The sequence below is a fragment of the Centropristis striata genome, chromosome 11 (genome assembly GCF_030273125.1).
Source record: "Centropristis striata isolate RG_2023a ecotype Rhode Island chromosome 11, C.striata_1.0, whole genome shotgun sequence".
Lineage (NCBI taxonomy): Eukaryota > Metazoa > Chordata > Actinopteri > Perciformes > Serranidae > Centropristis > Centropristis striata.
In genome coordinates, this window is record NC_081527.1 from 12,252,370 (window position 1) to 12,265,243 (window position 12,874).

The 12,874-nt window shown below is 37.2% G+C and overlaps 1 protein-coding gene across 1 annotated transcript in view; it reads right to left on the reverse strand.

Annotated features, from left to right (window-relative positions):
- The window catches only part of LOC131979967 (uncharacterized), a 30,580-nt gene that overhangs the window by 13,497 nt on the left and 4,209 nt on the right, over positions 1-12,874 (reverse strand). Inside the window, exons 3-8 of the mRNA XM_059344056.1 lie at positions 10,197-10,393; positions 8,836-9,007; positions 7,949-7,999; positions 7,504-7,616; positions 2,611-3,145; positions 18-221 (exon numbers count right to left, since the gene is read on the reverse strand). Of these exons, the coding sequence (XP_059200039.1) occupies positions 18-221; positions 2,611-3,145; positions 7,504-7,616; positions 7,949-7,999; positions 8,836-9,007; positions 10,197-10,393 (1,272 nt within the window). The remainder of the gene's footprint in view (positions 1-17; positions 222-2,610; positions 3,146-7,503; positions 7,617-7,948; positions 8,000-8,835; positions 9,008-10,196; positions 10,394-12,874) is intronic.

The window sequence follows — 12,874 nt, forward strand, 5'->3', positions numbered from 1 at the left end:
TAAAACCACTAACTAACCTCCTCTGGGTCCATGTAGCAGTAGTGGTGCAGGTATTGGTTGTACATCGGGAACCCCCCTGGAAAACCGGCCCCCGCGCTGCCGCTGAAGCTGGGGCTGCCCTGGATGTTCTGGCACATCATCAGCATGGGGTTGTAGAGCATGCTCTGAGAGCTCTGAGACATCGGGTTCACCCCGATCACAAAGATGATGTCGATGATGCCCTGGAAGTCAGAGGAAAGGCACATTTAATCACAGCAGTCATTTAAATGCATTCTGTACTATCTTCGAATAATGTTGCCAAATCAACATTTATTATTATGTTTTTGTTATTTTCTGGCCCACAAGTTGTTGTTTTTTAATTAACTTTGTTTCCAGACTACGGAAGAGGATTGGGGTCAGGTAGGAGAAAAAAATTAAGAGAGGAGGATTTTTTTTTCATAATGCAGTTTGAGACAAAAGTTGAAATGACGAGAATAAAGTAAACTTTTTGTTTTCTGTAAAGTTGGAAAGATTCACAGATTCGTGTCAATAAGTCATCAGAGGAACATTTTTTTTAGAGAAACGGCGTCTACATGAACAGTTAGGTTGACTGCAAGCTCCAACTGGATTTTCCTAAATGTCATAAAATGAGTAATAACCACCATATTTAAGGTGTAGTACAACTAAATCCCCGGACACATAAATTACCTCTTCTTGGCAGTAGGCTACCATAACAACTATTTTGGGGAAAACCTGCTTTTGTGTAATTTATGTGATTTTTTTAGACAAATTGTATTGTTTTATATATTATATACATTTTTTTCTCAACATTGTATTTCAACTTTATTCTCGGCATTTCAACCCGTTTTCTTGAACTTAATAATGATTTTTTTTTTTCTCCTACCTGGCCCTAATCCTACCGTACCAGACAGCAAGCAGCTGTCAATATCAAAAGCTCTATTAACCCACTGAACACAACCTCCTCAGCATTAAACGGCAGACAAACCGTTATCGAGCTAGCTGGTTGAACATAGTGAAGCATTTAGCAGCTTAAGAGTCAGATCTTTTTCAGGAGCTGGTGAAACCCAAAACAGAGATAAACGGAGAGTGAATATTTAATTTAGGGTTGGGCGATATGGCCAGAATCCTCGGTCTACTGTAGGTAACTTCATATCTTGATAGCCATATATATCACAAAATCATCATCATTATCATCATAATCCGTAGCCAAGTGGCCTTGGTGCGCTATGATGTTTTGCACCAGTTCTTTCCATTTTGATCGATCTTCATCAGTTTTTGTTGCATTATGCAGTGTCATATTCGTCCAACTTGCAATATTCCAGAGCCAGTTTTCGATTCCATCCTGCCATGCAATGGAGGACGTGGCCGTTATCAACCCGGGCCACGGCCGATCCGGTATGTGGTTGTCTGGTGTGATCATCATAAGTGTTTCCATAGACAAGGTAATCTGGTGGTGTCCATCTCCTCTCCAGATGTGGATGGCTGTTGACTCTTGATGAGCTCTTCCGCCCTTTGACAGGTCTTATTTTTCGTCCTGTTGGGCGTCCACCTCATCAAGTTAAACCTGATGGGGTTGACGGTTTAGTCGCAGACAACTCGACAGGCTATGCAAGGCAAGGACACCTAGTTCCTTGAGGTGTTAATCCCCCCGCATACCCATATCACAATATGTTTTCTGGTTATTCAATTACAATTATACATTACAAGTACATGGTACAGCCTATTTTTGTATTATTCATGTTAGAAAAACAGCCCCTTTGTGGTTCCCATCAGCTTTGATCCTTTGTGCATGGATAAGAACATAAAGCCTCATCCAAATGTGACGCAATTCACTCAGAAGAATTGTTATCGAAAAACATAAACCATAGACATTTTTACTTCATTTTGATTATAAATATGGGCCAGGAAGACATCTCTGAACGCTTCTTTGCATCTGCTGGATATGTTATAAAGAACTGTTTGCTGGTGTTGTGTGTGTGATGTTTAACCCTCCTGTTATGTTCGTTTCTCAGGAACAGCAATAATGTTCATGGGTCAATTTGACCTGGGGTATGTTTAATTATCCAAAAGTGTCAGAAACTAAAAAATCCCAATAAACATTGTTTATATTTCATGAATAACTTCATTACTAACCAATCAATCAATATTTAGTGCAATGGTGTTCTTTACCTCTCACAGATCATGGTTCAATGAGGATAATTAACTTGTTTTTCATTCAAAAAATGCATGTTTAAACTTTTTTATGTACATTGGAAAAACCTACATATAAAATGCCATAGTTTTATATGACATTGAGTTTTTTTAATTTTTATTTTACATTTTTACATTTTTTCTTTATCGGAGTATGTTGATAAATTAAAACCAGTCACTTCTTCATGTAATATTAACATGCAAATATGTGAAATTAATCATTTTTTATTTTATATGTTGATTACACTTATTAAGCCAAGCAGAAGAAGTTTCATCCTGAAAAAATACTTTCAACAATTTTTTTTAGAAACTTTGAAATGGGTCAATTTGATCTTCAACATAACAAGAGGGTTAAAGTCATTCTGGCAAGAGAAGTGAATCAATAATTGATCAACACATTTAACATTTGGTGAGACTCACCTGAAGGACAGCTAAGATGAGGTCACAGATAAACACAGTGAGGTAGAACCTGCATCCCCTCATGATCCGCGACCGTGAGAAACTCCCCACCAGGAAGCCCAGTGAAACCAAGAAGTTAATTGCCGCCATTGAAATCATCGCCGCCTTGGCAGACTGCGGCGTCATGTAGGAGCCACCGTATCCGTAGCCGTCCATCCCTGTGACACCCCCCGCAGCCCCGACACCGTAGCCCCCGTACCCGAATCCATTCATGTCCCACACCAAGGTGGACGCCACGCAGGCGAAGATGAGGAAGCACATTAGCGCGGTGGCTCCTTGGAAGGTTTTCACAAAACCAGGAGGAGAAAACCAGCGGTAGAAGTGTTGAGGCTTCTCCTCACTGTAGTGGAAGTCTGGGGGGGCATTGTAGGCGTAGGGCACATACTGGCTCTGCGGGGAGTGGACGCTCCTCCTCGGGGGGTAGAAGCTGTGGGAGGTGGTACTGTAAGGCGGGCTGTACACGGGGGGGCTGTCGTAGTACCGAGGCTCATACATGGTTTGGAGGATATTACTGCAATTTCACCTGGAAGAGAGGAAAACTAAATTAATTCATGTTTCAGCACCACAAATTGATGCATTTAAGTGCAGCTTTAGAGGCAACAACTAGTCTCACTCTAACCTTGTGGTGTCTCAATCCTCTAGAGCAGACCTGAGCATTAGTCGGGCCCGGGGCCACAACCGGCTCATTGGCTGTACCTGTCGGGCCTGCGTGTTGTACCCGGAAGTTAGAAATCAATAAAACAGCAGTGCTGTTATTTTGTAGGCGATTTACGTTTGTGCATGCATGCATGCATACGCACCTGCACAGAAACACTGCTACCATTGTACTAGTGGCGTTTCTAGACCAATTTTACTGTTGGGGCCAATGAGGGGCCAGTGTTTAATCAGAGGGGCACATTGAAAAGCGGCAAAGATTATATTTAAGCATTCAAAACCTTTATTTTAGCTTATTAAAAATCTCATTAATGTATATTTGGAAGATTACAAATACACTGATTTACTTCTTTTTATTTTGAAAGTGCAGTACAGTGAAAACCATCTTTATTTATAATGTACACATTCTGGGTTACTTTTGTGTACAATGAGATATTGTTTGAACAAAAAATAGGTAATAATTGTTCCGTCGTTCATTGTTATAAATTGATCATTTTATTCTTAATTTGACACAGGAGCCACAGCAGGGGCCAGGGGCTTCTTCACAGGGGCAGTGGCCCCTGTAGGCCCCTGTGTAGAACCGCCACTGCTGAGTTACCTTGTTAATTGCTTTTATAAAATTGCTGGTTTGCTGCATAACATACACGCTCTATATTGTTTTTGTGGTTTGAATGTATGTTGTGTTTAAAATAACTGGAAAAGTGAAATACTGATTGGAGTTTTTACTATTTTTTACTGCTATATTTCAGTTACTCCACATTAACACTAAGTCTTATCATAACATGCATTCTTACCAGTAGCAGCTCAAAACCAGATAATATCCTGCATTTTATAAAGTGATTAAATTAACTTTGAGTAGAAGTTAGTTCAGAGTACTGGTCCGGCCCTTCGCAACCTTCACAGTATCTAATGTGGCCCCTTTGGGGAAATTAATTGCCCAACCCTGCTCTAGAGTGATGCCTTGATGAGTAAATTGATTATTAATATTAAAATGATACAGAGAGAAAAACAACAACTCCTAATACCTGTTCCCTAGTCCTTTCAGCACTTTTGTTAATTTTTGTTTTTTCCAGCTCTTCTTTCTGCCCAGCCTGCACCTCTCTCTCTCTCTGCCCTCTCCGGTTTCGCTGACCCATGCTTCATCACTCCAGAGGAACTCAACCCAACAGGCTTCAATAATTCAGACAGACAGCAGATAAGAGGTGAGCCAGAGCAGCCATGCGTGTTGTTTACTGCAGGGGAGAACCACAGACGTGTTCTGAACCTCCTGTATGTTACCTGAGTGCACCTGCTGAGTGTCAGCTCGGAGAAATAAACCCAGTCAGGCATGGCTGATCTGTTTGGGGTTTTGTGATCAATTGCTTGTAAGTTTTCAATTTTTGCTCTCAAATAACAAAAGCTGAACAAAAATGTCTTTCTTAATGAAACTTACCTGTCTGTGCTCTTTGTTCCTAATTCATCTAAACTAGACAAATCTGAATTAAATATTTAGCTTCTGTCCATTTTCCATTCTAAGTGGAACACCTGGCTGGCCGCTTTCCCAAAGGCTTTAAACGTCTATTATCATCATTATTTATATACAGTCTATGATTATCATAGCCTAAAAGTCTTCTTTAACACTCAACCGTTCAGATGATTGATCAAATATAAAAGGAAATAGTTATTTGAAACTCCTAACAACTTTAAATAGATCAGTAAATAGTAGGAATATTGCTCAACTCACCGAGACACTGGAACCGTTCTCAACTTTGCACCGTGCAGCTCAGCTGTTATTCATCGCGTTATTCCTGTGAGACTGGTGTTCTTTTTATACTTCACCCACGATCGTAAACCGACTCATTTCCCATCTTGGATGCTTTCCCTTTACAAGAAAACGTAACTGAAACGTGAGAAGCGTTTTTGTCTCAGCAGGAGCACAGTTCACTCAGTGCTGACCCACGTGTCCTCTCATAGATCCCCTATAGGCTGCAGCGTCACATCAAACATTCAGCTCTGCACGAGCTGTCCGCTGGAGCCTTTTACACTTAGGCTATAAAGCATGTGTACTGCAAACTAATAATATATGATGTACTAATATTATTATTTTGAATCGTGATTGCAGGCAGTGGTGGAAAGTAACTTAATATATTTTACTCAAGTACTTTACTAGAGAATTATAACCAAACGGTTTTTGCACAGAACAGGACATAGAAATCCATACAGCAGTCTGCATCAAATAGATTTATCCAATATGTCTGTATAATAAGGAGGGCTGATTATGACCTTTTCACCTCAAAGTAAATCCTTGAAGCTTATTATAGAAAAGGTTTAGTCAGTTTCTTGAAATGGTAAAATAAAGGTTATTTAATATATCCAGTGGTGGATTGTAACTAGGTATATTTGCTCAAGTGCTGTACTTAAGTACAATTTTGAGGTAGTTGTACTTTACTTGAGTATTTCCATTTTATCTAATTTTATACTTCTACTCCATTACATTTAGCTGACAGATTTAGTTAATTTACAGGTTGAGATTTAACATAAATTATATAATCAATTTAAAGTGATTTTTAAAGTGATTAGACATTTTTAAATGAAATCTTATAACAGTATATTAAGTAATTAAATGAGCCCTGTTCTTTACAAAATTAAAACACTGCTTACATAAAAGCATCAATACAAATAATGTAATAATTTATTTGGAATATATAAAACAATCTGAGATGGGTCATTCTGCATAAGAAGTACTTTTACTTTTGATACTTTAAGGACATTTTTGATGCTGATACGTTTTAAATGCAGGACTTTTACATGTAGTGGAGTAATTTCACAGTGTGGTATTAGTACTTTTTTAAATAAGGGATCTGAATACTTTTTCCACTACTGGTTGCAGGTGATCACACAGTGCAGTAATTGGATACTTAAAGGCAGAAGTGAAACAATTAGTTAATTGATTATTGGATCAGGAGTGAAATAACTATTAAAAAATAATTGATTAATCATTTACCATCTGAACCTCAAGCTGTTTCAGGGACCGAAATGTCAAAAATGTCTTTTGTACCAACAGTTATAATGACATAAATCATAAAAAAGGGAAAAGTATAAGTTGAATTTCTCCGAATATATATATATATATTTAAAACTGGAATAAAATGGAATTTATGGAATATTCTTTTATGCACTTTACAATATTCACACACCATATATTCCCTCATGCACACCTTACACCACTGATTCCACTGATAATCACGCTCTTTGCTTTGGTTATATTAAGTTGAACATTTAATTAATTTGCTTCTTTTAATAAATTACTTTTGTTGACTCATCAGCATGGTGTCTGGCTATGTCATAGCCAGCCCTAGAGACAGGTTGTGCCATGAATACATGAAAAATAAACTGGGTCTCCACATGCTATACAAATTGAACTATTTGCATTTTTACAACCTCTCCTGTCCTTTCCTCTCCCCTCCACTCTGTGTAAACAGTCTGCAGTTCTGTCTGATATTCAGTGAGTATTTGTCACATGAACATTTGTCTCAGCAGAATAAATCATGGCTTCACAGTGTCCCTGAGAAGCAGAATTCAATGGTTTTAACAGGATCTGGTTATTCCAATGCTTTAGAATGTAGAATAGACATAAAGTGATTCTGAAGAAATATCACAATTTTAAGCTTTGTTTTGGTTTCCTTTTTTCACAGACACGTTTGTTGGGGTTCAGAGTATAGGTCACTTTTCATCAAAAATTCACTGATTCACCGATTTTCATTACTATAAAATGAATTGCAGCTCTGAAGACTATATTCTATATGATTCATAGCATTCATGCAATACTGAAAGCAGGCCAGCCAGTATGTATAATAAATAAATAAAAACAATAACAGGTTGTTTTTGTTCATATAAAAAAATATTTTAATTCACTGGAAGAACTTTAATTTAAAACACTGAATCAACATGTTGACATAAAATGGTAAAAATGCAACTTGACAATTGATAGAAAAGGAATGTATCTTTTAGCCCTTATAATGTTGTAGCTCAGGTGTATTAAGTTTAAGTTAAGTTTCATGTGGATGCCTTCATGAAAAATATCCAATAATTTGTTTAGTCTACCCATTACAAACATGATTTCCATTCAAATTACAATATATTCAATGCAATCAATACAATCAGTGACAGAAAGGTGATTTGTTTTGTCTTCTGCAGACATTTCTCCCTTTTCTTCTTCATGTCTGACCATCTTCCATGACTTCCTGGTCAAATGTACGGATTCTGCTTTTGATGTGACTCAGTTTGGCTTTCAAGTATTCATAGCGCTCCTTTTTCTCTCTGAAGCCTGGGTCCTGTGAAGTAACACATACATTAAATAATCTATTGATTAATGGCTGCGACCTCTATTACCTAAATCTGTCTTTTTTTTTTCTCTGCGTCTCGCCTGATTCATTCTCTAATGTTGCTGCATTAAATTAGAATTTCCATAGTAACCCACATTTTATGGTGTAAGCAATATTACATGCATCAGTGAACAGCTTTATTGAAGGAAAAGCAAATATGAAACTGAGTGTTTACACAGCAGTAGCAATTCTAACACATCTCTGGGTTAAATGTTATCAATGCCATTTTTATTTTTTGATTGTTTGAGATGGAAACAAGTCTCAGTTTTTAACAAACTTACATTCTTTTTCTCCTGATACTTCTTCAAAACGACTTGAATCCTCTGCCGATCCTAAAGGATAAAGAGAATTATAACCATATAACCAAACGGTTTTTGCACAGAACAGGACATAGAAATCTATACAGCAGTCTGCATCAAAAGGATTTATTCAATATGTCTGTATAATAAGGAGGGCTGATTATGACCTTTTCACCTCAAAGTAAATCCTTGAAGCTTATTATAGAAAAGGTTTATTCAGTTTCTTGAAATGGTAAAATAAAGGTCATTTAACATATATCAAGTGGTGGAATGTAACTAGAGTATTTCCATTTTATGTAACTTTATACTTCTGCTCCACTACATTTAGTTGACAGTGTTAGTTACTTTAAAGGTTGAGATTTAACACACAAAAAAATTCACCCTCCATTTATGTTGCAGGTCAAATTTACCCATTTCAAAGTTTAAAAATCTAAAAAGAAACAAAAAAAACAAAAAAACAGTTAAAAGTAAAAAATGAAAAATGTAAAAGAAAATTGGAAAAAAACGCATTTTTTTTTAATGAAAAACGAGTGTATTATCCTCATTGATCTGCACTAAATATTGATTGAAATGGTTAGTAATGGAGTTATTAATGAAATATAGGTAATGTTTATTGGGATTTTTTAGTTTCTTACACTTTTGGATAATTAAACAATTGACCCATGGTCATTATAATAAAACAGTCTGCATGAGTACTTTTACTTTTGATACTTTAAGTACATTTTAATGCTGATACTTTTGTACTTTTACTTCAGTAAGTTTTTAATGCAGGACTTTTACTTGTAGTGGAGTAATTTCACAGTGTGGTATTAGTACTTTTACTTAAGTAAAGGATCTGAATATTTCTTCCACCGCTGCATATATCTCACCTCTTGGGCTTTCCCCTCTCTGACAAGTCGTGCCATCATGGCGTCCAGCTCTCTGAACTTATCGAGGGTGGTGCTGATGTCTCTGTGAAGGTCTTTGTATTCCTGATACTGGTCGTTGAAAACTGCCTTGTATTTTTCCCTTTCTTCCACACAGCTGATCTCTGGATACTTTCTGTAGGGGAAGAATAATAAGTCACATGATATCTAGTGTGAACAGTAAATAGTTTATATGACTAATTACATCCGACCACATTAGGTCTATATTAGACCTACAAATAAACAAAAATAGCTCATAAGAGTTTAATTTAAGAGAAAACCATGGAAAATGGCTAGATATCAGCTTTTAAGTTAAACTCTTATGAGCTATTTTTGTTGTTATCATTATATTTGTCCAAATAAACATACCTTTAGTTGTACCTGGCATTAAAAATGAACAAGAAATTGATGAAAACAATTTTACAGATATTGCACATTGGAGATGTGCAATATCTGTAAAATATAAAGTAATCGCAGGAAAACAAACAAACACAACAATATATATTAATAATACATGACAAATAGCAGATATGTATGTAAAGAATGTATAGAATGTGTGTATATGTCTTATTTTTATATTCTATATTTTTTATTCTGTCTTATATCTATGTGTCGGTATCTTGAGTTGCTGTGACAACTACATTTCCCCACTGTGGGATAAATTAAGTCATATCTTATCTAATCTTATGTTAAATAGTATATATGACTAATGTAGACAGTTGCTGTGTTCCAATACCCATACTTCCCGTACTCACTATAGCCTACTTAGTTTGAGTACGCAGGGTGTTCCGATTCCGATCGCGGTGAAAAGAAGTGTACCTAAAAGACCCGGATGTTGCACTCATAACGGTCAAAACGCTGAGTGTGGAACGATGTACACTATACGCACTCAACGGCCGCCATCTTGTCTACGTAGCGGAAGAGGCGGAGCCAGGCAGAGCCGCTCAGCTCGAAAACAATGTTTGTAATGGCGGCCGACGACGCCGGCGCATTTTCCACTTTTGCTGCGTTAATGGAGCCATATTGCCGGATTGTAGAAGTAAAGATTAAACAACACAAAGGATAATTTTTTCGCCGTTTAAAGCCGGAAGTTTTTCGCGGGTGACGAGCCGCGGCGGCCGTCGCGAGCGTCATTTCCGGTAAGTGCACCACGGAGTATTAGATTTGGAACAACACTCACCTGCTGAAATCTGTGTACTTTGTGAGTGCGGATAGTGTACTGCATTTAAGTGTACTCATGGAAGTATGGGTATTGGAACACAGCAACAGTGAGAAACGCTTTGTGAAGAGAATCTTGAACGTGCTTAGCTTAAATGTTCACTCACATGATGTAGTCTGCGATGACGTGTACTCTGGGGGAGGATTCAGACGCCGTGGTTCCGATCAGACCGGCTGGCTTCTTACGGACTTCATTTTGATTCATATAATCTTTACTCATAGACGTATCCGTTTCATCCTTGAATGATATGCGCTTTGGTTTTTGAGTGGTTAGTGGGATGGACTGGTGGAAGTCCTCCCGGGGCTAAAGGTAAAAGAGAAAAAGGCATTAACCCATAAATGACGTCATGTAATGAATATACACCACTATATTTGGAGGCCTGTGTCAGATCTAGCTACGTGTGAGAGAAATCCTAATTTAAAAAAAAAGTACATCCAGGGGAAAAAGCTGCCTTATTCTTCTGCTTCGACAAGGTAAGCCTCTGAAGCTGCTCTCCCTCAGCTGGGAGATGGAATTATTATGTTGACTCCTGGCCTCTCACCCATTCTTACTTGACGTCAAATATAGTAGCTGACCGTGCTGTTTCTCACCCGTAGGTGGTGGCTGTGATGCTCTCTATTTGCAAACAGTAATAAGTTTGGTAGCTGTTGAAAGGAATGTACAAATGTTTGTATATCTCAGCCATCTGTGTTCATTTACATAACTACAAATTACTGGCACAACAAAAATCACACTTATGTCTAGTGTAATGCTTTTAAATATAGTTTTGGATGTGTACTGGATGGGTGTGATTTGCTAATTAAATTAGATCCGATACCAATGGCCATTATAGCTGGATAGCTGATCTAAGGATGTAAGTCAATCAGTCATTTTTATGGTAAATATAATGCTGTGTTTCAATTAATGGTTTTTCGTACTTAGACTTGCTATTTTGAGTGCATAACTGTGTTCACACTGACAATTATGGCAAAAAGTACCCAGAAACCCATAACAGTCAAAAAGTTCACCATGCTAAACACTTTTCTCCCTCAATGGTCGCCATCTTGGCTAAGTAGCAGAAGGGAAAGGACCACAAAACTTTGAAAAACGCAAGAAAGCTGGTTGTGATCGTCTGGTAACTGCAAAACAGTTCAATTTGAGACATTACTACTTTGTTGGAAATTCACACACTATGCAAGTAAGTACCCAGTGTACCCTGTATACTACAAGTGTTGGAATATAACTAAGTACATTTCCTCAAGTACTGTACTTAAGTAGAATTTTGGGGTAGGCCTACTTGTACTTTATTTCCATTTGAGTCAAATGTTGTGCTATTTACTCCACTATATTTAGCTGCCAGCTTTAGTCACTTTTCAGGTCAAGATTTAACATTAAAAATTTTATAAATTTAATTTTAAATCTAAATGAAACCTCATAACAGTATATTAAGTAGCCCTTCCTTGAGAAAATTAAACCACTAATTACATAAATGCATCAATAATACTAATCTAATAATATATATGTGGAATAGATATCACAATCTGAGTGGGGCCATTCTGCATAACATGTACTTTTACTTTTGATACATAAACGACATTTTGATGCTGATACTTTTGTACTTTTACTGAGGTAAGTTATGGATGCAGGACCTTTACTTGTAGTGGAGTCATTCTGCAGTGTGGTATTAGTTAATCCTTTACTTAAGTCAAGGATCTGAATACTTCCTCCACCACAGTATACTAGCTATGTGGAATCCAGATTTGACGTAGCAACAGTAAACATTAGCTTCCTGCTAATCAATTCGTGTTAGCATTGTCACTGTGGACACATTGGCTTGTGCCTGCAGCTTCAAGTAGCTACTAGCATGGCTGTGAACCCGCCACTGAAAAAATTGCATAGCCTTAACGTAGTGATATTGCTACGTTATCAGCTTTTATCAGTTATCTGCTCAGTACTGTGTATGCATTTATCGTTTGCGGTCCATTCAAAAGTCAACATCCCACATATACCAAAGACACAGACAATAGCAGCTTTGTTCCAATACTCTGTATCTGTACTATCATTGACACCTCACCCTTTATTTTCCTGCTTAACCCTGACAAGAAGTCACAGGTCTGCTTGGTGAGATTTTTCCCATCATTTTACACATACCGTAGCAGAACAGGAATGTCTTCTTCACCTTTAAATGATCTGTTTCTGGCACATTTATTGAGAGAGGACTGCATGGTCAATAAAGTTAAGAAAAAACACAGTTTACAGCTTCAGGACGGATCCTGGTCGACTGCCAGCTGAAAAGGCTGATATATCAATACTGACAAATGGCATGCTCACTGAGGATTATCTTGGCTGACTTTAAAATTCATTGGATTTGATCTGACACTGGTGGAACTGTTGTTGGCTCATTTGCAACTAGTAATAATATCCCTTCCTGTTGTCCTTAATAAAATAAAAAAAATGACACCAAAATATGGCAAAAGGAGTAGCGAGTAAAAGGAGTCACACAACAAAGGGGATAAAGTGACACAAAACCTGTGAGCACTTTAAATTGGAAGTTGCATGTTTTGTATGGGCATTATATAGTTTATTTAAAGGGATAGTCCAGATTTTTTTTATATATATATGTATATATATATATATATATATATATATATATATACGGTACTATGCAGAAGTCTGTTTTGATAATGGATGCTTTTATTTTGAAAGGACAAAAAGAGACTTTCTGACGATCATAAAACTAATTCAAGTGAGATTAAACTGTAAAGATGGCAAGGTAAGGTTTGATACAGTAAGCTAGTTTTGCTC